Source organism: Mercenaria mercenaria, chromosome 15 (assembly GCF_021730395.1).
Source record: "Mercenaria mercenaria strain notata chromosome 15, MADL_Memer_1, whole genome shotgun sequence".
NCBI lineage: Eukaryota > Metazoa > Mollusca > Bivalvia > Venerida > Veneridae > Mercenaria > Mercenaria mercenaria.
Window position 1 is genome coordinate 26,192,043 of NC_069375.1, and position 27,130 is coordinate 26,219,172.

At 35.9% G+C, this 27,130-nt stretch overlaps 2 protein-coding genes across 3 annotated transcripts; one reads left to right on the forward strand and one right to left on the reverse strand.

The window, feature by feature from the left end:
- The first annotated feature begins 880 nt into the window (after positions 1–880).
- Positions 881–2,187, forward strand: LOC123549329 (dolichol phosphate-mannose biosynthesis regulatory protein-like). Its single transcript, XM_045337342.2, has 3 exons — positions 881–1,027; positions 1,644–1,749; positions 2,082–2,187. The coding sequence occupies exons 1-3, from the start codon at positions 926–928 to the stop codon at positions 2,135–2,137; spliced, it is 264 nt and encodes an 87-aa protein (XP_045193277.2). The 5' UTR covers positions 881–925; the 3' UTR covers positions 2,138–2,187.
- Positions 2,141–27,085, reverse strand: LOC123549316 (uncharacterized). Of its 2 annotated transcripts, none has more exons than XM_045337305.2 (10): positions 26,918–27,085; positions 20,354–20,470; positions 19,461–19,534; positions 18,533–18,596; positions 17,516–17,594; positions 14,251–14,319; positions 13,804–13,875; positions 5,519–5,660; positions 4,606–4,696; positions 2,141–3,136 (listed from the first exon to the last, which is right to left on the reverse strand). In XM_045337305.2, exons 2-10 carry the CDS (start codon positions 20,430–20,432, stop codon positions 3,048–3,050), a joined length of 759 nt encoding a protein of 252 aa, XP_045193240.1. In that variant the 5' UTR covers positions 20,433–20,470; positions 26,918–27,085; the 3' UTR covers positions 2,141–3,047. The 2 variants fall into 2 exon arrangements, with proteins under 2 accessions (XP_045193240.1, XP_045193249.1); XM_045337314.2 differs by lacking the exon at positions 26,918–27,085 and adding an exon at positions 26,804–26,825.
- Positions 27,086–27,130: the final 45 nt, after the last annotated feature.

Below are 27,130 nucleotides of genomic sequence, written 5' to 3' on the forward strand. Positions count from 1 at the left end.
AAATTTTGTTACAACAGCATGTAAGAAAATAATTACATGTACAAATGAAACATGACAGAGTAATATCCTTTGTGGGCTGTTTTTGGTCAGCATGCATGTACGTGTGTAGGATGTGTCGACTGCTATAAATTCACACAATTTATATTTAAACCAGTAGAATTAATTAACAGAGTTACAGAATTACATAACATCTCCTACAAACCCTTACTACTATACCAGCAAATGCCTATCATCTATCATCTTTGGACCAGGTAGCCCGCCAGCTTAGCTCAATAGGTAAGAGCGTTGGTCTACGGATCTCGGGGTCGCGAGTTAGATCCTCAGGCGGGGCGTATGTTCTCCGTGACTATTTGATGAACGACATTGTGTCTGATATCATTAGTCCTCCACCTCTGATTCATGTGAGGAAGTTGGCAGTTACTTGCGGAGGACAGGTTTGTACTGGTACAGAATCCAGGAACATTAGTTAGGTTAACTGCCCGCCGTTACATGACTGAAATACTGTTAAAAAATGGCGTTAAACCCAAAACAAACAAACAAACTTTGGACCAGGTTGCCTACTCATTTGGATTATTTTGTATGCATTGTAGGATACAGTCTACTGAAATCAAATTGGTATTTATTTATTGCCAGTAATCATATATACCATTACAACCTGTATGGGTTTTTAAGCCCTTCCCCCCCCCCCCCACCCTTTCACTCCCAAATATCGAGAGGCGCACTTGCATGTAGGTTCATCTTTTAGTCTGTCCACACAATTTTTTGTCTTGCATACCACAAAAAGTGTTTGACCTACATACTGCAAACCTCATAGGATTGTTGATCAGCATGTAAAGCTGTGCTCCTGGGGTTTTGTTTTGGATTTCACTCAGCTAGACCAATGTCCAGGGTTATGGCTCTTTGACTAAATAGGCATAAAAGAAATATGCTCTATGTATTTCAGATGACAGACCAGCTGTTTGGAGCTTGTCTCCTGGCAGCGACTGGATTGGCTTTTACTTACTATACTTTACTGGTTGTTGTTATGGTAAGCATGCAGCTTATTGTTAAATGAACTGTTTTGTTATTTTATAACTACAAAGTTTTCAAAGATAGCAATACTTGCCAACTTAGATAGTATTCAACCATTATTTCAGCCGCAAGGAAAGCATTATACACTTCTGTACTATATACTTATTAAACAGCAGTGACGAGCCTGAGGTGGTCATTAGCACGAGTCAACCTACATGCATGTTGCACGAGGTTTTAGTCTGACTGCAAGTATAGGCTTAGATAAGGAATGTTATTGCCATTTAATGAGTTTTGTTATCTACCTAAACATAATCACTTGATTGCTTCATTCAGCAAATCATATCAAATGTAGACATTAACATTTCTATTTCCCCAATGACATATCACTCATCCCCGGCTCGATAAAAGCAAGTTCACATGCCTACTTACAGTTCTATTATTCACTTCCAGTTATTTGGACTGGGTTACAGGAATCTGTCCTATGCAGTTTTGTTTACTATTTATAGCAAAGTGTATAAGAAAGATACATATTGATAACTTTTAAATTTGACATCAGTTTTGGTTAGAATTAGAAGCACAAACTTTAATGTCAATTGTGATGTAATTAAAGCTGGTACTGTATCTTTTAACAGCCTTTTGTGGACGAGGACCAAGACTATATACATGCCTTGTTTCCAGACAGAAAGTTTGCAGTTGCTCTTCCACTACTAGCTGGTGTCATTGGACTTCTTGCCATAGGTAACTTGTAGAAGATTCACTATTTGGAATTAAAAAAGATATGGTCATTTACTTGGTTTTTAAAATTGACCCCAGCCCCTGAAACAAGTTTTTATCATGGGAGTCTTCAGGAAAACACAGTAGAGAATGGAAAATATTTTACAATATAGATTTTAATGAAACATCTTAGTTTTATATTCAAGTATTTTTCTACCTTGTGGTCACAATACAATTTCTGTAGCATGAGATAGTATATTTTGTTTTTGTACATGTATGTACTTTGATTGTCCTTTCACTGTAATTTTGGACCCGCTGCAATGTTGCTGATATTGTGACGTTCTATTTATTTTCAGGCTGTTTTGTGTCAGTTGTTCTCCTGAAATCAGGGTCCAAACAGAAGACAAGCTAACAGTGTTTTTCATTGTTTACTTTGTATAATAATAAAGTCTAATATGCAAATCTGATTTGTTGTAATCACACCAATACAGTTAATCAAGACATAACACAAGCGCGTTACTGCTCACATTCCTTTATTCCAGTCAAAGAATGTAGACAATCCAGTTTTGAAGGTTTTGACAAGAGGAAAAATAAAATTCTCTGACCAGATCAAGATTGTCAGTGAAACGTTCCCTCGTCTCTTACTACCGACATAACTCATTTACTGTGTGTTCTTTTGTTATTTACAAGGCTCCTACTGGCAACCGTATTTGTGCCCTCCAAAAAAAAGTTATGCAATTATTTTACTCTGCAGATATTGTTACAATGTCATTTAAGAAAATTTAACATACGTTAATGTACCTTCCCAAGGACATAAATTTTCTTATCACTGTCTCAAAATAGACATGTTATCGGAAGCCACAAATTTTCTGCAATGAAATAGAGCCCATTTCACAATATCTTAAGCTGTTACTCTGCAGATATTGTTACAATGTCATAAATTTAAGAAAATTTAACATACAATAATGTACCTTCCCAAGGACTTATAAATTTTCTTATCACTGTCTCAAAAAAGACATGTTATCGGAAGCCACAAATTTTCTGCAATGGAACAGAGTCCATTTCACAATATCTTAAGCTGAAGGACTAGGTAACACAGTCAATACTCTTACCACTTGTGTATCCAATAATCACTTTATTCATGCAGTTTTCATCTGTCAGAAAGTGTGCAGTTTTTTTTAACTTCCACTGATCTTGAAAGAGAAATACATCATTCCATCCTCACTTAAAAAACAATGATATTCTAGTGCAGATATCTGTCTGAAAGTCTAGTATTTTGTTGTCAGATCTATAGCTGAGAAATATCCCATTCTTCCTCACTTTTATCCTAACGGTTCAGCAGGTGGAGTAGGGAACTCAGAGAGATGTTGAACAGTAGCTCTTGGACTGCCCATATTTGGAAATGTTTTCTCTAAAAATATAATCATTAATATGAAGTAAAGGCAACCAGACTGAAACGATCATAATGGTACCTATTACCTAACACTTTATATGAAAAGAAACATTTTCTTCAAATACATTCACAAATAATGTACAAATACTTGAATCAGACAATGAGTAAATGGATTGCCATGCATTACAAAGTCCCCTACTGGATGGTGACTAAGTTTCTCAACTCCAGCATAACCTAATGACGTGATATCTGTCAATCATGTATATACAATATTAAATTATATTCACAATATGCTCATGTTTATCAATATAAATTAATACATTCTAATAATTTTTTGCTCCATTTTCCCACTAATTCAACAAGAGTGTCAGACTGTCGCAAAATACGCCTGTCATCGAACTTAAGCCCACAGACTTTGTCAGCAAGTCTGGTGAAAATCAAAAGAAAACTGTTCGACTTAAGAGTGCGGACAAGGCTAAATTCACAGCTTTTTCGATTATTTCAAGGGCCATAATCCAAGTGCCTGGGGCAATTTGGCTGGTTATCAAACTTGACTGAGATATTATGCTCACAAACATTGTCAACAAGTTTGGTGAAGATTGGATGAAAACTGTTTGACCTAGAGAGTGGACATGCTTTGGATGCCGCTGCCGCCATGGGTGTTCACATAATTACGCCCGCTCTTTCATAGACGGGCGTGTAAAAATGAAATGTTAAGGGTTTGGAAGCTGTGCAGGGCACATAATCTTCAAATTGGGAACACCTCCAATGTAACTTTTACCTTTGAGCTAGGGGTCTGGGTTTTGTGCATGACATGTCTTTCCAAGCAATTTTGAAATTTGAACAAGGATGACAGTTACTGACTGGCACGAAAGTGCAGACAAAATGAAATCATAATCCTTTAATAGTCCCTGGGGACTTAAAATATAGTAGAAGTAATGTGGTGTGGGAGATATATTGATTTACTCCTGTCTGTGTGTGTCCGTCCCTCAGTCAGTCAGTCTGCCACATATCTTGTCCACGCTCTAAGTCGAACATTTCTCATCTGATCTTCACCAAAATGAACAGAGTATGTTTGCCAGTAAGTCCTCAGCCAAGTTCGATAACTAGCCAAATCAGCCTTGGCACTTTGGAATTATGGCCCTTGAATTACCGAAAATATTGATGCCAGCAATACAGGTCTTGGTGCATGGTTGACTCGGATACATACATGTAATGGAGAAGAAATGCCAAACTAGATGATAACGCAGTTGTGGGAGACATGCGCTTTTCTCTAGTTTCTATTTGGTTTTTGACATTAAAAAGTTAATTTTGCATTCATATGGAGGATATGTCTGAAATAAAATTCCAAGGTTTAAATACAAGCAGCCAGGTTTTCTGCAATACTTCATACTGGGAAGAATTATTTCAAAAGCGAGAAACCTAATTGGCATTCAGTAAATAATAAATATGTATACAGTTTATCAATGTAATACAAACTACTATACCATGTAATTTTTTCAAAGCCACATCTAGCTGTTTATTGACTTTCATCAGTAACTGTTGCTGAGTATGAAGATTTTTCTCGTGTTCACAAACCTGAAAGTTTATACCAGTAATGATATAATGTGTGCCCTCACATTGTAAAACACAATCATGCAGAAAAATCATACTTTGCTGAATAACAATGTACAAAGTTGTAAATGTAATTCCTATGGAGGTTTTTTTTTTTTTGGGGGGGGGGGGGGGGGGTAGGGGATGGGGGTAATTCAAATACAGTTACATATTAAGGTTCAAGTGAGGTTTCTGTAACTTTACAATCTATGGACCATTGCTCTTCAATTTTTTTTATAGCAAATCGTTCAAAAGAAGTAGGAGTACTTTGTAGAAAAGGTGCCATGTTCAGATACATAAACATTCTTTGACCGCTGCTCTTCCAAATTTTTATACACGATTGTATGTACTTTGTTGTTTGTTTGTTTGTTTTGGGTTTAAGGCCGTTTTTCAACAGTATTTCAGTCATGTAACGGCAGGCAGTTAGCCTAACCAGTGTTCCTGGATTCTGTACCAGTACAAACCTGTTCTCTGCAAGTAACTGCCAACTTCCCCACATGAATCAGAGGTGGAGGACTAATGATTTTAGACACAATGTCGTTTATCAAATAGTCGCGGAGAACATACGCCCCACCCGAGGATCGAACTCACGACCCCGCAATCCATAGACCAACGCTCTTACCTACTGAGCTAAGCGGGCGGGTTACGTACTTTGTTGAGAAGTGGCTGTGGGTGGATTACAATATTATGAACTTGCCGTTCATAGGAGATATGATCAATGTCATGGTCTATTTTGATGAGAAAATGACACTGACTAAAATAGACAACACACTTCATTATAAATACTTTGTCAAAACAGTAACATACCAGCATAAATATTTTATTAACAGCTGTATCTGTCTGTTGTTTGACGAGACTGAGGTCAGCAAGGTCTGGAAGGTATCCTTTTGCTAACAACTTCTGCTCCTCAGATAAATCTGACGGCAACAACGTCAGGTTCTGTGTTTTACTGAAATATGATATCTTGATGTTTGAATTTTTTTTCCCACATGGATTCAATGCTATTTCTGCAACTGCTCAAGCTCATATTTTAGTTTGGTTTTAGTTAGGTTTAAAGTCACAATGACACAATTTAAGGTCATACGACAACATTCAAGCTTTTGCAGGTAGAGGAAGACCATAGGTAGTGTTTCCTGCAGGCCTTTTTAACATGGCGCAGCGCCATGCCCCGTTTGAAGTGCCGCCAAGGTGCCCTTCAAGCTGCCCGTTTGCGCCATGTGCCCTTTTATTTTATCAGGCTTTTGTATTTATCTTGAAAAGTGCCCTTTCAAAACCAGCCTGGATAGCCAATGTCCGCGGGGCATGTTCCGTGTATTGTATCGTCAATTAGCGGCTTTGATCAACAGGTCGACACGTGGGTGCATCAACCGTGAATGACCCTGATTAAGAACTGACAGGATTATGCAATCAATTACTGTTTTATGATTCTTTAATTGGAAACAGTAGATGAAAATTTGTTGTTTTTAGCACGTCGGCGGAGAAGCTACATTTAGCCTTTTTACGGAAGAGATGATTGAAAACGGTCAGTTAACACATGATTAAAGGATAATTATTTTAAAAGGTTGTAATCAATTAAAATGTAGATTGATTGTCGCACATTTTTGATGCGCTCATTAGGCCTTTAAAAATAAGATGTTGAATGTTTGCCCTTTGCCGATCGCCGACCAACCCATGAAAAATGACCAGACTCAAAATGTTTTACATCGATTTTATCTACAAGATATATTTTATTCCTTCACGGGTATCATTTATAAAAATAATACAAGATAAACATTTAAGCTTCAGAATGATAACAAATTCATTAAAATCGACAAATGTCTTGTTTAATAATTACGAAGTAGTACTTTCAAAAGCACATTCATGACGCGCCGACGCAGAAGTCGCCACCATCTTGAAAATTTGAAAACGTACATCGGTATGAAAATAACCGATAACATGCAATTAAGTTATAAAACCTGATCGAGATTTAAATGAATAAACTAAAAATGCAAGGCCTTAGTTTTGTTTTAGTAAATAATTTGTCAAAATAATTTTATAAGGCTGAAATTTAAGTTGAAAGTGCACGGCCGCATTCAAGCAAGCCGAAATTTTGAATTATTATTCGCAATGAACCATAGGTATTCACACGTATGTTTATTTTACTTAATACTGTATGATTAGATAGAAAAAAAAAACCAGATTCTTAGTCAATCATTGATTCAAACTATTGTCACAGACACTTGGGGTTCGGACCCCCACCCACCCCCACTCTCCTCCGCCCTTGGTTAAGTTTAGCCAATAGTTTTTAGCATTTTGCCATGTATTGAGCTTAGATGACGATCATAAAACGCATTTTGTAACATTTCAGCGTGTTTTAAAAAAAATGTATTTTTTACCATCAATGCTCTCAATACTACAAGATATGAAACATAGGACGAACAATGGGAACACTTGCTTGCGCTGGACCCCCGCTTTGTTTAGCGCATGTCATAAACCGGGTACCAAAATTAATACGCTTACGACTATGTCAAACCAGATTATCACTACTTACTGTCGCCGATAGTCCAATTTTGTGTACGACGATAAACGGGCAGAAAATGTGGAAAGCACGTAACTGCATATCTTGGTAAGTACTTTATAATGTGTTAAAAATCTTAATTGTTTTCCTAGTTATAAAATATATATTGCTTCATATTTGTGCAATTAAGCTGTACTTTTACGTTGCATGAATATAAAACGTGGATTGCACACAGGCCTTGAGGTTTATGTATATATGGAGATACCTGTCCTGTCGTACCGTTTAACCCTTTTCAGAGGCGTTAACATGTTAGTTTGGCAGCAAAATTATATATGATTTTAGACGGTAGTGCCAGGGTATATTTTACAACTTAAAACATTTGAAGGGATTGAATTGCATATGCATGTGTACATTGTGCAGTTGTAAGTTTTAAGTAATTCGGTTAATTTTTAAGTGTTTTTATTGTTTAATATAAGCGGCATGTATATTGTAGTATCATCTTCCATAAAGAGATATATATGCACTGAACATTTTGGCCCAAGCATGAACCTTGCCGAACACCCTGATCAGTATGAAATCCCCTTTGCGTCATCAAAGCATATTAAGCCACTATTTTTAATGACACCTCCTGAGGATGGTGTATATTGTGAAAGAAACATAACTGAAACTGATCCCACTTTTAGGTCACCTGTCACATAGTGCTTTTGTGATTGTCGTCCGTCCGTCCGTCGTCCGTCCACAATTTCTTTGTGAACACGATGGTGACCACGTTTTGTATTTGATTTTTATCAAACTTGCACTCAACTTGTATGGATATAGTATCTCGGTTCCTTTCGAAAACCGGCCAGATCCTATCATGGGTTCCAGAGTTATGCCCCCTTAAAGGGCCAGAATTTGCTAAGCTGTTTTTTGCTTGAGATCTCGATCGAGACAACATTTTGAAATCAACTTTAATCAAACTTGTACAAAATCTGTATCGGCTTAATAGCTCGATTCCTTCGAAAACTGGCCAGATCCCATCATGGGTTCAAGGGTTATGGCCTCTTAAAGTGCCAGAATTTGCAATTTTTGGCTATTAACACGATAGAGACCACGGTTTGCAATAAACTTTAATAAACTTGCACACAATTTGTATTTGGCATAATATCTAGGTCCCTTTTGAAAACTGGTCAGATCACATCATGGGTTTCAGACTTATGGTCCCTTAATGGGCCAAAATTTGCTATTGTTTGCTTGTGAACATGATAGAGACCACATTTTGAGATCAACTTTAATCAAACATGCACACAACTTGTATTGGCATAATATCTCGATTCTTTTCGAAAACTGGCCAGATCCCACAATGGGTTCCAGAGTTATGGCCCCTTAAAGGTGCAAAATTTGCCATTTTGGCCTTTCTATCCCTATAGAGACTTCATTAATGGTTAGATAACTATGGACTGATTTTATGTCAAATTACCTTCCCTTATTTCAAATTAAAATGTATATTTCTCCGTAACTAATGAAAATACTGATCTGAAATTTCATTTATGATATCAGATTGACTTGGACAATCAGTAAAGATACATATTGACTGAATTTATGATAAATTACCCCCCTTTATTTTTGTATGTAAAAGAATATACCTAGCAGCTTCTAATGGGATTGGTTTGAAACGTTAGTTATGTCTTCCATGATAAGACATTTCTATTTTACTTACTTTTCTAATATATTGTTGTAAAGGCATGTACTCTGTATGATTACCTCCCCTGGTTAAAAAAAATGAATTTATCTCAGTAAGTATTTATAGGACTCATTTGAAATTTCATTATTGTCATAAGTTGGACTTAGACTATCAGGGTAGATAACTATGGACTGATTATATCAAATTATCTCCCTTGGTTTCAAATTAAAATGGGTCTTTCTCAGTAACCAATGAAGGTATTGGTTTGAAATGTCATTTATGCCATTAGACGGACTCGGACAATCAGGGTAGATGGCTTTTGACTGAATTTATGACAAATTCTTTCCCTTTATTTTATGTAAATTAATATACCTAAGTAGCATCTAATGAGACTGGTTTTAAATGTTATTTAAGTGTTCCGGGGTAATGAATTGTCATGCTAGTACAAAAAAATGCAACATTTTAGCCTAGGACCCTCAAACTTGGTACGGAGATTGGCCCTGACTAGTATACCTATAGGTCAATAGTGACTGTTGCAAGAAAATATTTTATTCTTACGATATTTAAAGTGTATGCCTATGTGATCTATGTCAGAACATGATGTTATAATGAAGAGCAATGGTACTCAGGTGAGCGATATAGGGCCCTCTTGTTGACTTGTCTCCCCTTATGTGCAAAGCATTTCAGGGATTAACATAATACTTTTAAATTACATACTGATATAAATCAGTGAGACGGAGCGCAGTTGTATTACGTCAAAGTATATCAGTAATATAGAGGGGGTTTGGGGGGTGGGGGGTCATTGGTGCAGTGGATAAGATGTCGGTTGTTCATTCCAGGGTTCATGGTTCGAGCCCCACTGGGTCGCGACCATGGCCTTTCATATTAAACCGGTACTGCTTTTTCCAGCAAGCGGACTCGAGAGTGGTTCCAATAAGCTTGAAGCGTGAAGCTTTCATCACAATCGAGCTAAAACATAATAGTATGAACTAAGTATATAAAGTATTGACTCAATACTTTATTCATTTATGAATACAGTGAGTTTAAATTGTTGTAGAACACATTGAGGTCAAGTGCAGTAACTAATAACCATAAATATATATGACCCTGCTTTTAACTGCTTCCCAACCTTTCTGGGATAATTGCTGAGGGAAGCATCGATCCGTATTATAAGTTGCTTTGTCATTAATAGTTTGCGTATATTATCTGTCATGTTGTAGGGAACTTTATATTTTGTGGCATCATGGACTTTAGCTCACCTGAGTTATGACTTTGTGCTGCAGCAATGCCTGTACTGCATGTAATGGTAATTACCTTTTCTTTCTTGGCTATATGTTCTGCAAACTTAGACAGGGCGTATGATTTCCCCGTCCCACCTTGTCCAGTTAAAATATTATTGTGACCATTTATTGCAGCCGAGTAAAATAAACCTTGGCTAGCACTTAACATAATTGAAAACTTTTAAAAATACGTTTTTACCTGCGGCCTGAATGCCGCAGGTATATTGGAATGCAACAAGTAGTGTAGTACATGGGGACTGGGTGATTTCACGTGACTTTTTACCGATATGCGATTGGCTTATCGCATTTATGGAACGCCGTTTTTGCAATATAGCTAGCACTCTATATGATATTTAGAGAAATGTTTGTGACCTGAATTCCTCATTCATTATTTCATATAATTTATTCAAACTTTCAACAATGATCAATATTGATACCTTGTTGTGCGTAAGGGTTTTTATGTTAATTGCTCTTCAATTTCCTAGATCATTATGGCCCTGTGTTGTCAAGCAAGTCCATGTGAAGGAATGAATCACATTTGTGAAAGCTCTACGCTAGTAAAGTATTTCAATAGTCAAGGAATGCGACCAGTTGAGCTAACAGTTGTGTTATACATGAAAGGGAAATATAGTTATTTTTGCTCAAAACAATAACTTTCAGAATTAAGAAATACATAGTTCATATATCTACTTGTAAATCATGTAGAATGGAGTAATATTTCTTACATTAAAGAGTAATGGTATAATAAAAAACAAAACAAGTACGTTATTCACCCATAAGTTACTATCAAGAAATTCTGGTCTGTATAACTTCTGGCCGCAGGAAATCTTTCGACTTGTTACTTACTCTGGAGTGCTCCGATAGAAATACCTGTCCAAGGTGCAAACAAACCAGTTTTTCCGCTATGTAAACAAACCTCGTGTAACACTTGATGAAGCGATAATCCGGTATAATGTAGTCGCAACGGTATTAATTTTGGTACCCGGTAACGATATGCGCTGTACAAAGCAGGGATCAATTCGCAAGGAAGTGTTCCATAAAATTTAGATTAAATTCATTTATAGTATTTATTGATTTCTCGTCAGAAAAGAAATGATATTTGTCAGGACCGGTGTCATTTGACAGAATGGTAACACACACTTCGAATGATACCACTTATTCATTGGTAGGGGTTTATTCAAAAGTTTAATTGGCTATTGTTTCCATAGTGTCTGTGCCATGTTTCATATCTTGTAGTATTGAGAGCATTGATGGTAAAAAATACATTTTTTTAAAACACGCTGAAATGTTACAAAATGCGTTTTATGATCGTCATCTAAGCTCAATACATGGCAAAATGCTAAAAACTATTGGCTAAACTTAACCAAGGGCGGAGGAGAGTGGGGGTGGGTGGGGGTCCGAACCCCAAGTGTCTGTGACTATTGTATGTATCGCAGAAACTTGATAAAAATAGTGGCAGACGATCTAATCTAGCAAATTTCACAGCATGTACTTTTTACGTAGCATTCTACTTTCGTTTTCGTATGCCCAAAACAAAAGAAAAATGTAACTTTCCATGTAGATTTGTCTTCTAAATCTTACTGACAACGAAGAACAATGGGTTTAATCAGCGATATAGGTACACAGTCATTGATTACATGTAGATTTGACGAACTGCCTATGCTCTTAACGTAATTCAATGGTGAAATGGTATGTGATGATTGACAAAATAAAGTTGGGCATTGATAGTTGTTCAATAAAACTTGTTGCTTATTAAATTATCACCAGATATCTGTCTCTGAAAATGCAAGCCAGCACTTCATGTTGGTAACAAAATAAAAATGTTTGAAAGTATGGTAAACATTATCTAAGGAATAATACAAAATATCTACCCCATATCTGAGATATGAAAAATTCTCAAATGCAATGTGAAAATAGTATGTAAAATGGTGTCTGTAAAATGATGCCAGCAAGTGTACTTGGACGAATGCCCTTTCAGTGCCAAACCGCGCATTAAAAGTGCCCTTTTTCAAGGGAAGCACCATGCCCCTTTTAGAGTCTGCAGGAAACACTAATAGGAACACCTGTTTCAGGCATGGGCAAGCGCCTGGATAAGTCATCAACCTGCTTAAGTAAGCTGGATGGCTTTCTCTCGAGCAAATTTCTACGAAGTAATGTTTCAAACCCGTATCAGAAATCAGCGACCTTAACCACTTGGCCATGGAGGTTCCTATGCAAAAGCAGTCAACTACCTCCACAACAGTTCAAACTGGTTATCTACAAGTAACTGACAACATCCAATCAAGAAGCAGAGATGAAAGACAATTCACTACAGATGTGGTTTCTGTCAAATTGTCACCAAACATTTCCCCCACCCCTAGATCAAACTCACAACCTGGTAGCTACGTGTTCACTTCACTTAAACCAGTATCCTTTTGGTAACTTCTAAAGCCAGTAAAAATTTTAGGGCCAAAAGTTCTGACTAGCTGTCACCTTGACCTTGGGCTGGTGCAACTTGAACATACTTTTGCACGTAGCCTTGACTGGTGGAACATTTGACAGGAGTTTTACAAATATCCTTCAATGGGACAAGAATATACAGACCAGACATGAATCCAAGACTTGAAATGTCTGACCTTCAGCTGCGACCTTGATCTTGTGGATGTGAAACCAAAACATAAATTCATTAAAGAAATATTCAACTAAAGTTTCATATTAAAATATCCTTCAATGGCCCTGGGTTTGGAAGACATGTATCAGACACGAAATTTAAGGCTCAAACATTTTTCACCTTCGCTTTAATAAAACATTCTAGTTTGGAAGGTATGACCCAGACATGGAATCAGACTGATGGCCAGACAACGTAATGTGAAAACTAAATCTCTTCCATAAGAATATAAACAATGAAGCAAATTACACTGTTCAAAACCTCCAAAAAATGTGTAAATTTTTTCATGACTGATGAAAGACTTGTTCTTCTGTTGACTCCTATCTTATGTGACCTTGAAGCTGAAATAATTTCCCTGAAGTGTCTCATTCAAAGAAGGGGAGAACACTGTCAGTATTTCAAAATCCATATTATACACAACTTTCATTTTTGAAACAACATGTACAACAAGATATATTAAACTAATAAACACTGGTACCGACAATATATAAATATCCATGCAAAATATTTTTGTTCGCAATGAAAAAATCTCTTTACTGCACTGGAGCCTTTCAGAAACGTACTTAACAGTGAAAAAAGTACTTCTACAGAGGTAGTTTGGAAAAGTTGTATAAGTGTTACATGTCAAAGAATATTTTTAATTCAAACATTTAGGAATAATTTCATTTTCTTAAAAAAATCTATGACCCCCCTTTAACATTAAGTCTAAAATATAACGATATATTTATTTTGTTGGGTTAATGTCGCACCTACACAATTATAGGTCATATGGCAACTTTCCAGCTTTGATGGTGGAGGAAAACCCCCGGTGCCCCTCCGTGCATTATTTCATCAAGAGCGGGCACCTGGGTAGAACCACCGACCTTCCGTAAGCCAGCTGAATGGCTTTCTCATATGAAGAATTCAATGCCCGGAGTGAGGCTCAAACCCAAATCCATGAGGGGCAAGTGAATTGAAGTCAGCAACCTAAATATATGATATAATATCAATGTAAGTCTACAGTACCTTTCAGCTTCCTGTGTCTGTCTGTCAAGCTCTGCAAAATATTCATGCCAGTCTTGCTCTTCTTTGTGAAGGCTGAAATATCAAGTGGTTCTGAATGATCAATATTTCTAATAGACCGATGTATTTCTTCATTCTGACAGGTTCCTTTACACTTTAGAAATACTTCCAATTTGAGAGAGAGAGAGAGAGAGAGAGGAGAGGAGAGAGAGAGAGAGAGAGAGAGAGAGAGCTGAAATGGAAAACTACCATCATTTATTTACAACAATTTAACCATTCACCCACTGATGTACAAGATTGCTACACCATACTGTGCTTCCAAGCAAAGTCATCTACAACAGACTTGCCAGTAACAAGAAAGAATAATTAATCAAAAGTACTAAACTCTAAGAAAACTTAACATGGGTACAAATGTATTTAACAGTTTTACTACAGAACTAACAAAGATACCTATTTATTCTTCTTTCCATCATCTCAATGGTTTCATCCATATCTACATTGGCAGGGTTTGGTAATAATCTGAAATATGTTGCAAATTTCATATTAAAGAGAAAAAAATTGACGAAATATATATTAACAATGTCGTCAAGAATTGCCAGAAGGACAGTGCACTTGACTGTTTGAAAATAATTTCAAAGCACGCTGTGACTTGATAACCTGAAAATGTTTACCAAGTGTACTTGACTATATGAGAATATGAACCAAGCGTACTCAATGATTCGAAAATGTTTATCAATAGAAAACTGAAAATGATAGATAACGGTGACTGCAATAGAAGATTTCAGATCTTTTTTCACCTTCATTAGTGTGCAAATAAGGGGGAGTACTGTGAAATGGGAGTGTACTAAGAAACATTATGAAACACAACAGAAAAAGAAAGGCAGAAGTATGTGTGGGTCAGGGGGTGTATGAAAGCTACTAAGAAACAATGGGATATGGATGTTAGTGACGGAAATGTAAAAAAATGTAATTTTGCGAGAGGATGGTGTACAAGAGACACTTGAAAACAATATGCAACAATTTTATGCACTCTCTAAGTTCATGTAATGATCAATTGTCTGGAAAAGTACCTCTGGTAAAAGGAGGCAATCTTAAAACCAAGAACTTCAAGTATGATTTGCTTCCAAATTCTAAATTCAAAATTGCCAAATGGTGTACAATTTTTAGGTTTTTGCTATTGTATTATAGTTTTTCTACTTTGTAAGTGTTCATATGTATTTAAGCAAACAACAGCTACTTATAAATAGTTATTAAGCCTCAGCCAGCTGGCGACAAGTGATTCTGCCTTTGCGACCAGTGCAGACCAAGATCAGCCTGCACATCCGTGCAGTCTGATCATGGTCTGCACTGTTCGCTATTCAGTCAGTAATTTTTCAGTGAACACCCCTTTGAATAATAAGTGGTATGGCCCAAATTGAATGATGGACTGGTCCATTTTAGATATTTAGCAGGGTAAGGGTTAAGCTGCCGTCTGATATTTCCATATATATTATTCAACAAAATTCTTCATATCATCTTAATTTTCAACTTTTCCTTCCAATTTAGACAGATGTTGATGCTGTAACTAAGGTTACTTTTAAGTGATTAAGTTATTTGAGTTGTTTCCCTTTGGCCTTAGACCACTTTATTTCACATGACCAGAACTTGTTTTCAAAAGTTTTGTTGGTGGGCAGTTTAACTGCAGTTGTTTAGAACTGAATTTTGAACGAGTTGTAAACCACAAATGATAGGTTTCAAATTTAGTTTTATCTTTGATGATACATGTAGATGGTTTTGAAATGCCAAGGTCTCTGCTTATCTCAAATGATTCTGTTTATTTCACCATTAATCATATGCATTTTTTCCTAACTTTACAGTACACAATATAACTGAGTGGTTGAATGTTTATAGCAGAGGGCAGGACTGTTGAAAAAACACTTAATTCCATAAATTAAGTCTTCTGTTTATCTGTTATTTTATAGTACAGTCGACATTGTACTTGCGTCCACCTCTATTAAGTGATTTTTGTATTAAACAACCAGTCAGAATCCCTCCCGAACGTTTTCAGTATATAAATTCATTCCATTAAACGTCTTTTTTTATTAAACGACTAGCAACCACATTAATGTAGTCCCGACAGATAAAATATATTGACAAAAGTATCTATTAAGCGACTGGGTACCAAAATTCTACAGGGCATTTCTTCATCTGTGTAATTAGCGAGTACGTTTTGCACGTGACTGAATGCAATTAACCTTTGTATCAGTCAAACTGACAAACAATCTAGCCATAATTTTCATGGTTTGTGGACTTGGAAAAGTGTTCAGAGACTACTTCTTAGCAGTCCCTTGGGTGGTCTCTTAATACTATGTCGACTGTACTGATATGTACAATTTTAACAATTGTACAATTTGACTTTACGCCATTACACACATAACTCTTACAGAATGTTGACCAACCGTTTAGATTGTAAATGGTTTAGATATCTTTGACAGACTGATTCCATAAATCGGTTAGTTTTCTGTTTATCTACTGATATGTGCATTTGTAATGTTTTGATTTTAAGCCATTAGACACATAACTCTTTAAAAATACATAATGTTGACCAACCATTTAAGATTGTAAATGGTTACTGTGTTTGGGTATCTTAGACAGACTGATATCCCTTGAACTGTGTTTAGATATCTTTTCGATATCTTTGTTTAGATATCTTTGACAGACTGATATCTTTTGAATTGAGCTGAGATATCTTTGACAGACAGATATCTCTTTAACAGACTGATATCTTTTGAATTGAGTTGAGATATCTTTGACAGACTCATATCCCTTGAACTGTGTTTAGATATCTTTGACAGACTGATATCTTTTGAACTGAGCTGAGATATCTTGACAGAGTGACATCCCTTGAACTGTGTTTAGATATCTTTTATATATCTTTGTTTAGATATCTTTTGAACTGAGCTGAGATATCTTTGACAGTCTGACCTCTCTTGAATTGTGTGCAGGCATCTTTTGAACGACAGAACAGTCTTGAACTGAGTTAAGATATCTTTGACAGACTGATATCTCTTGAACTGGCTACAGATATCTTTGACAGATTGGTATCTCCTGAATTGAGTTAGTTATCTTTCACATACTGACCTTTCTTGAATAGATATCTCTGAAAAACAGAACTATCTTGAACCGAGTTTAGATATCTTTCACAGACTAATATCTCTTGAACTGACTTTAGCTATCGCTGACAGAGTTATATCTCTTGAACTGAGTTTAGATATATTTGAAAGACTGGTATCTCTTGAATTATGTTTAGATATCATCGAAAGACTAATCTCTCTTTAAAGTGATATTTATAATTAAGATATTTAATATGCTATACATATTCATTTCAGAGTGGTCTCGCATACAGTCATCCTCAAATGACAAGTTGATCTGGTTAGGATAAATTTTATCTAAGAAAGAGTTGTAGAAGTAGAGCATAGTCTTGGATATTTATCATCTTGAACTTATCCTGAAACTGAAAATGAAAAAAGGCCTACTTGCTTACATGGTACTGTGCCCTCACATTCAGATCGATAACATAAATATTACAGACATGAAAGGGTCTGCTGATGTCTTAAATTCCATGGAACTATTTTGAACACATCATTACAGCTACTAGGTATACACATCATACTGACAGCTCCTGCAAATTATGCAGAACTGAAGTTTAATTGTCGCAACTTTGAATTGTACTTACTTATCTGGTTGATGACATGCAAAATGAACTGCTTCCTTGTGTTCTTTGCTATCAACAACTTTCAATATTTCTTCTTTTACTGCAATTATAAATGCAATTAAAATGCTAACTAATTATTTTATTATAAACTTTTATTATATAGTCCAAATGTGTTTCTTTCAATATAACTTTACAGCTATTATACATTTTCTTCATTTCCTAGAAATCTAGTGCTGCTTTTCAACTGAATTTCAGCTACGTAACTGCAAGCAGTTGATCTAACCAGTGTTCCTTGATTCTGTACCAGTACTTAGTTGTTCTCCACAAGTAACTGCCAACTTCTCTACATGAATCAGAGGTAAAGTATGAATGATTTCAGACATGTCTGTTATCAATCATCACAGAGAACATATGCCTTGTCTGGGGATCGGACTTACCATGGGATCTGTAGATCTGCCCTTTCCCTACTGAGTTAAGCAGGCTGACTCCTAGAAACCTACTGACATGGAAAGCTGAACAATCAAATGGTCAGAGTGTTAGATTGTTCAAGCTCAATAACAAGTTATGTTGTACAAATATAAACTACAGGCCATTGCCCAAGGAAAGCTTATATTACGAATCCCTGTTGGTTTGGGACTAACAAGTTTGAATACACTTGTAAAATGAAACAAATATCAAGGTAAGTATTAAAAATATTGTTTGTGATCACAGTATATATGGCACTTTAAACATACAAGCCCATTGGTGTATTCCATATCCAAATTTATTATATACCTACATAAATTCTGTTAAGAAAACGGCTGAATTTCACAAGTAAATATGAACAGGCAAAAAATAAAAAACCCATATATTGTACTACCTTTTGTATTGTAGGTTGCCGGACTACTTTCATATATGCAATATGACTCTGTCTAGCACAACACATGTTGAATATAATTATTATAACAATCAAGCTCTTTAAATGGAACACAATTTAAATGAATGCCTTTATAACATTTTTTTTTTTTGAAAATCAAATCTAATTTCTTGACAACTTGCCATTTTCAAGATGATCTCTGACCTCCAGTGACTCCGCCTCTTTACATGCTTTATCCACTGCAAACTGGAAATATATCAAACCTCACCAATTCAAGCATAGCATATACAAGATAAAAGTATGCTAACTCCATCCAAATGAAATATCCTGCCTCCACAATGAGGTATTAAACCTACAGCCAACATATACCAAACCGAGTTTAAAGTCTAGTCTTCCATGGGTAAATTTCATAGCTATTCTTAGAAACAACCAATCTGAAACTTGAAAGCTGCAGTTTACATACAAGAAAAAATGCTTTTGTAGCATATATGAGCAACTTAATTGACTATCACAAATTAGTTTAAAGCAAAACTGATTTTCACTTTTTTCAACTTTTTTATTATCAATCACAAAATTTAAATCTTCTGCACATATTTTACAAACACAATAAACTTGTCTGTCATAGCATCCAGATATTTCCTTGAATTCTACAATTTTGTAAATCTGTCAATTTTCTACCAGTTTTCATCCAGATATTGACAGTCAAAAAATGAAATTTCCCATCTTTGTCAGAGGCGTTTTTTTCAAAACCTATAAATAAACCACCAGCAACTTAGATCTATACATTTCTTGCAGTCGATATAACACGGAGTACTACCAGCACACTGGTCACGTATTGTTCTCTAGACCTTCTGCACATAACAAAGCTGACTGCAATGTCTGTCTTTACAGACTCATTAAGAAAGAGAACTCTATAATGCATGTATGTTAATACAAACTTTCCTGTGATGATAAAACACTTTTAGGAAAAGCTGAATTTTATTTCAATCTTCATGATCTTGATACCTTACTTCTTTAAGACAACACAGTTTTGCAAAATTTATTCTACCAAAACTGCTTGTCAAACACAGTCATTTTCTATCTGCTAAAAACAAGAGAAATTCAAAATACCTTTAAACAAAGAGAAGATAACTCCTGCAATCTCTCTTCCGGTGATAAGCTTTGCTCAACCTGTCTATGCAAGCCTGAAAGTGATAAAATGTTTACACAATAACATTTCTTAACATTCATGTAACATTCATCAGATTTCTACTGTGTAAATTTACCTTCTGACATCACAAATTTAATAACCAGAGATTCACACAACAATACAATAGACTTAACTCCTATATTTCTTCTTTGATCAATACAAGATATAACAAAACATTTTTTTTTTAAATCAACAGTTAAGAGTTACTTTGCAAAGTCTCAGCTGTAATTTTGAAAACAACTTTTTTTTCCCCAGAATTTTTATACCAAGCAATACCAGCATTAGAAACCACTGCATGGCAAATATTATAAATGAAACTGAGAAAATGGTCAATCGAAGGTATATTTTAATCCAGAAACAAGAGAATCACAGTCATTTTTCAAATCTGTCATTGTATTCCAATTACAATAAAAAACAAAATGAAGTGTACTACTGTAACTGATGCTGGCAAATGTAATACTTGGACAATTTGTTTATATTTGTATACTCACTGATCATGTAAGTGCCAAATGTATACCCCATTGTTCATTTCAAGGATGTTACAACATTTTGTACATTATTAAAAAATCCTTTCTAATTACTGCAATGGGTGAAATGTTTCGTTTTTATTTCATCTGAACTAGGCATGATATTTCTAAACTGCAAATGTGTCTCTTAGTTAAAACGTTAATAATTTTCCTTCCTGTTGAAAATAGTCAAATAAATATAATTTCTCAGAAAAACCACCTCCGTACAACAAACACATTTTACTTCTCTCAGTGGTGCTTGCTTTCAAGAGCTTGCACTATGGTGTGTAATGAGAAAATAATCCTACCTAGTCCTGGTGAGAGAGATACTCTTATTCTTGATGAAGCCAAACTTGACCTCCTCCTCTTCTTTCTACAACTTGACATGATTTATAATAGTGAACTTGGTCTCAACATTAACCAAACTGAAAAAAAGAATCATTTACGTGAAAAAATTATAATATATCAATTCTATAGATACAAATAAATTTATGCCTGACCAAAATATGTTCTATTTATATATGACTTTTACTTGACTGTCTCCTTGACAACAGACCGGTGGCTTTATTAGCAGCTCTAAGCAACAGTTTGTACATTAATCAAGTAGCTTTTTTCATTATTAAACAGGTTCTGCTGGGAACTGAAGTACTGATGTATAGTCAAATATTGCAGAAAACTGACTGATTTGAAATAAACACTTAACCATGTTAACACTAATTTAAAATGTAATTTTCATTCGTTGAAATTCAATGTCTATACAACTCATTATTTTATTAAATTTTTGTTTAGAATACATCTCAATTGTAACTCATAAATCACATATAGATCATCAAAATAGGCATTTACATGTATTAACATAAAAGACATCGTTGAAGTTTACCTTAAATTTTAAAATTTTTAAATGTATATTTAGAAATGATTTCTTCTGTGGCTTTTATTTTGGCAGTATTTATATGATATCACTGTAAAATGTTCTAAATGAGAAACAACAGATAATGTATGTACAGTGAATGCAGTAAAAAATCTATTTTTTACCTTGTGTGTATATGGGAGGGGGAAGCCGAAGGGGTATAAAGGGTGTTATTAGGAGCTATGAAGAAACACAAAGAACTGGAAAGGAATGGTAGGTGTATGTCACAGTGTGCATGTGTGGAGTGGGGAAGAAGGATGATCACAGATACTAATAACAAAAAGAGAAATGTAAGAAAATAATTATGAAAAAAATATTTTTGTTAGAACTGGCCTAGGCTATATCCACATGACAGTCATGCCAATAACTTTCCTTATCATGTCATGCCAACTGCTTTCCATTTCGTTATTCGCATGTCGGTCGTGCCGATAATTTTCATTAATCGCACGAAGATCAGGCCTGGAAATTCATATTGTCAGATTACTTTTGTTATTCATATGACTGAAAATATACAAATGTAAACTCTAGTTAAGCTTTTCTGAAGTTTTCCCTGCTTATCAGATTTCCATAGTGCCGATTATTGGACAATTTTAGCATGCAAACGTTTGATAAGTTAACAACCTGTGGCAGCATGCTATTTATCATTATGATGCCTATAATTATTATGTTGAATAACTTACGCATGATTTATTGAGTTAAAAACATAACATTAAAAGTAAGAAACATGGCACTAAGGTATGACAACTTACAAATTAATATTATATAATAAATTATATGCAAGTATAAATTTTCTGTGCTTTCTTTTGATTTATATATATTTGCCTTTCAAGTTGCCTATCTATTTGATTTAAAAAATGTCTCAAAAATTAAGTTATACAAGATTAGTGGTAACTTCACATTTAGACAAGTGTGTTTGGTGGCTGTTGCCCTGGGCTCCGAACCCCACGCTTTGCCCTACACCTCAACTTGCTACATATGCCCATTGTAAACTTCCGGGTGGACCACTGACCCAGTAATTTGAATGGAGTGCAATATTGAATAGTATAACGTCCATAATGCCAACGTAGAACTTTGTCTTGTTGATAAATTTATCATTGCAGCGAGAACCCTTCTCAGTTCTTAAACAGGTAAGAGTTTTAATTATTATAAATAGCTGAATGACGTGTTTTGGTTTAAAATGTAGGAAACAACTTTGATAAATGCACTGAAAAATTGTTTTTCATGTGTTTTCTGCTTTTCACGACCCTTGTGGGCAAGCCTATATGGGACCTTTATGGGCTATAACTGGGCATGGTCTGGAAAAATGTACCATGTATTGTCCAAAGTCTAAAAAGCATATCTTTATACTTTCATGGCATGCTAATACAAATGTACCCTTTGTCTTGGTCTGTACAAATCTATCTCTCAGATGCGTACTTGGTTATCTTTCTAATCTTGTAGATTTGTCATTTATTTTCTTAGAAACATGTAAAATGCTTGCAAATATAGTCATAATTGTTATAGACATGTACTTAGACTGATTACTTTTCCACTTTACAGAATATGTCTATACAAAGTATCTGTGAAGAAGTGTCATGGAGGTGCAATACATCAAGACAAAGAGCTACAAATGTATAACAAGAGGGCCATGATGGCCCTATATCGCTCACCTGTTATCATTGCACTTGAGGACAAGAAGGTCCTCAGAAAAAATATCTAAGTCCAAAGGACAGTAACAACAAAGGGAAGAAATTTAATCAAAAAGAAAAAAAAAATTCTTACAAGGTAAAGATATGTCAAAATACACCTACAAATTGGAGGTACCATCCATGTTGTACCACAGAAAAGTGGTCTCGGTTTTTCCCTACGGCCAATAATAAACAAGAGCTGTCTCCATAGGATGACACATGCCCCCGATGGCACTTTGAATGAATAGTTATGGCCGATGTTAGAGTTTAGGACCTTTGACCTACGGACCTGGGTCTTGCGCGCGACACGTCGTCTTACTGTGGTACACATTCATGCCCAATAATTTTAAAATCCATGCATGAATGACAAAGATATGGACCGGACACGCCCATCAATGCACTATCATGAAATATGACCTTTAACGTCTAAGTGTGACCTTGACCTTTGAGCTACGGACCTGGGTCTTGCGTGTGACACGTCGTCTTACTGTGGTACACATTCATGCCCAATAATTTTAAAATCCATGCATGAATGACAAAGATATGGACCGGACACGCCCATCAATGCACTATCATGAAATATGACCTTTAACGTCTAAGTGTGACCTTGACCTTTGAGCTACGGACCTGGGTCTTGCGTGTGACACGTCGTCTTACTGTGGTACACATTCATGCCAAGTTATTTGAAAATCCATCCATGGATGACAAAGATATGGACCGGACACGAATGCACTATCATGAAAAATGACCTTTAACGTCTAAGTGTGACCTTGACCTTTGAGCTACAGACCTTGGTCTTGCGCCCGACACGTCGTCTTACTGTGGTACACATTAATGCCAAGTTATTTGAAAATCCATCCATGGATGACAAAGATATGGACCGGACACGAATGCACTATCATGAAAAATGAGCTTTAACGTCTAATTGTGACCTTGACCTTTGAGCTACGGACCTGGGTCTTGCGCGCGACACGTCGTCTTACTGTGGTACACATTCATGCCAAGTTATTTGAAAATCCATCCACCGATGACAAAGATATGGACCGGACACGAAAATTGCAGACAGACTGACAGACGGTTCAAAAACTATATGCCTCCCTTCGGGGGGCATAAAAAGTTTTTCAAAAATAAGCTATTTATAGTAACGTAAAAGGGAAGTAATTAAAAAAAAAAAAAAAAATTGTAAGTGAAGAAAAGAAGGATCTGCCAAATAAATCTGTTGACATAAATGAAATTTCAGATCAGTATCTTCATTAGTTACGGTGATATACCCATTTTAATTTGAAATAAAGGGAGGTAATTTGACATAAAATCAGTCCATAGTTATCTACCCTGATTGGCTCAGTCCAACTAATGACAATAATGAAATTTCAAATACGTACTATAAGTACTTACTGGTATAAATCCATTTTGATTACAATCAGGGAGGTAATCAGATATAAAATAACACTGAACCTACGCTTGGATCTGATTTGTCATGGAATCCAAGAATTATTATTGTTGAAGTTATTTTGGAAGTTGTATCAAATAAAACCATAAATGAAGTCTCTATATGGCTGCAAAAGCCAAAATAGCCAATTTTGGACCTTTAAGGGGCCATAACTCTGGAACCCATGAAGAAATCTGGCCAGTTCAAGAAAGGAACCAAGATCTTGTGGTGATACAAGTTGTGTGCAAGTTTGGTTAAAATCAAATAATAAACAAAGCTGCTATTGTGCAGACAAGGTCAAAATAGCTAATTTTGGCCCTTTCAGGGGCCATAACTCTGGAACCCATAATGGGATCTGGCCAGTTCAAGAAACGAACTGAGATCTTATGGTGATACAAGTTGTGTGCAAGTTTGGTAAAAATCAAATCATAAATAAAGCTGCTATTGTGCAGACCAGGTCAAAATAGCTAATTTTGGCTCTTTCAGGGGCCATAACTCTGGAACCCATAATGGAATCTCGCCAGTTCAAGAAAGGAACCAAGATCTTATGGTGATACAAGTAGTATGCCAGTTTGGTTAAAATCAAATCATAAATGAAGTTGCTATTGTGCAGACAAGGTCAAAATAGCTAATTTTGGCCCTTTCAGGGGCCATAACTCTAGAACCCATAAAGGAATCTGGCCAGTTCAAGAAAGGAACCGAGATCTTATGGTGATACAAGTTGTGTGCAAGTTTGGTAAAAATCAAATCATAAATAAAGTTGCTATTGTGCAGACAAGGTCAAAATAGCTAATTTTGGCCCTTTCAGGGGCCATAACTCTGGAACCCATAATGGGATCTGGCCAGTTCAAGAAAGGAATCGAGATCTTATGGTGATACAAGTTGTGTGCAAGTTTGGTTAAAATAAAATCATAAATGAAACCTCTATCGTGCAGACAAGAAATTGTGGACGAACGACGGACGAAGGGCGATCACAAAAGCTCACCCTGTCACTATGTGACAGGTGAGCTAAAAATAAATAGATCGGCAACTTGAAAGGCATATAGAGCAAATCTCGCCAACATCACGTGGCAACTGAAGAGAATAAAACTACTACCGTCTTAATATCTGACCTAGAGGGGTTTAAGCGTAGCCTTAGCCCCTCTCTCATTTCAAACTGCCCTCAGTACTGGAGACAGTTGTTTTTACCAGCTTTTAACCTATAAATACCTTTACCTTGTATTAACGCTATCAAGCTTTTATTTCATTCTCACTATTTTTACTTTGAAGTCTTCTTTCAATGCTTTTTAAACTACTTTTATTTTTGCCCTTGACTAGTTTACCCAAAAGGGGCTTAAGCAGTATGAAAATATAGATAGATAAAACTGTCCACAGTGATCCGAAAACAACTACATGCCAGGGCGGAACCTGTGGACAATATCAACTAAAAGTAAGACCCACACAATCCCAGAATGCCCCTAAACATTCCATACTATATATATGATATGGGACCCAGAAAGGTCCCATATGGGCTGTAAGATCTGGGACCCATACACATTGGTCCTGCATATTGTACATACCCTATGGGACCCATGCCAAAATGGTTTGCAAAACCCATCTGGGTCCTATGTGGGTAGCCCATGTAGGTCCATATGGGAGACCACATGGGTCCCATGTACGCTTGTGTGCTGGGAAAGAGCATTCCAGTCTACCCACAGGTGGAAGTAACGTATCTAGGATACAGTATGGGTCCATGAGCCATATACACTTAAATTTATTACAACATTTACTGTGTACACCCCAACAATCAATTCTGATTATATTGGGAGGCGCTTTGTCTGGGACAGGCTGTTAAAAGATGAGCAAGTTCATTAGGTGCAAAGTTAAAATGAACCACAATTACTAAGATAAAAACATAGATATAGATTAGAAGGTTACAGTTGCCAACCTCTCAGTGAATAGAATCAAACTGGGGCTGGACTCAATCTGACTAAAGTACTTGATCTTCTAAACGAAGATCTGAGAACGACCCATTCACACACGTCTTCTGTATATTTTGGATTTCCAGTTTTGCTGTTTTTATTTTAACCAATCAGACGACTTGTTCGAATGTCAAAGAGTAAGAAAAATGTGCAGTCATTCCAGGGCTCGAACCCGGGACCCCGCACTTTCAAAGCAAGTGAGCTACCGACTGAGCTAACCGGCTGTCTGACACAATATGACATAAGAATTGTAAATATCAAAAGTCAAGGCTACAGGTAGATTTGCAAAATGTTGTAAGTTAAGCTCTGATTGGCTAGCGAAAGGGTCGTCAGAACGAGGCTATGAATAGGTCGTTCTCAGATCTTATGCGTAGCGTAATAGGAGATGTACTTTAGTCAGATTGGGGCTGGACTGTATATGTAGGGGAAGACCATCCCTGGAATGAATTGTTCTTGGAAAAAAGGAGTTTGAATGGTATTGCGTGCGAGATTGTGGGATAAAGTAGTTAAGGTTCCTTGTAGGTGTGAGGTGGTTATGGTCAATAAAAGACTCAACTGCAATAAGACTGTACCTTATTTTAAAAAATATAATAAGGGAATTTTTAATGCGGCATTGTTCAAGGGATTGCCAGTGATACAATGATTATGTTTTCTGAGAAAAAAATGCCAAAAAGTCCTACTGAAATGCTTTTTCCCCTGTGCCTAAATTGGCCAGAAAAAAACACTAACTTTTCTATACTCGGACATGTATTTCATTCGGATAGTGTTTATTATTAATATTATAAAGTAACCTTCAGATACGATCACAATTTGAAACAGATGCACGTCAAGTGCACTATCAATCTCAATTATAAAATGTGTACTCTGAACTATTCATTTCCATCAGGAAAGAACTTAAAACCAACCTGGCATTTGTACGAAACTTGTTTTTCCCGCGTTCTAAGCTAAAGTCGAATACTTTATCGCTTTCGTCCGATTTTATTTTCAGAATATTTTCTGTCCTTTTTTCTTGTACTGAACTGCAGTAATGTATTTCTGTTAAGAAGAGGTCATTTCCAATGTTAACACAATTTTGATTGTTTGTTTTTGTAAATGTTGAAGAAAAAGCAAAATTTTAC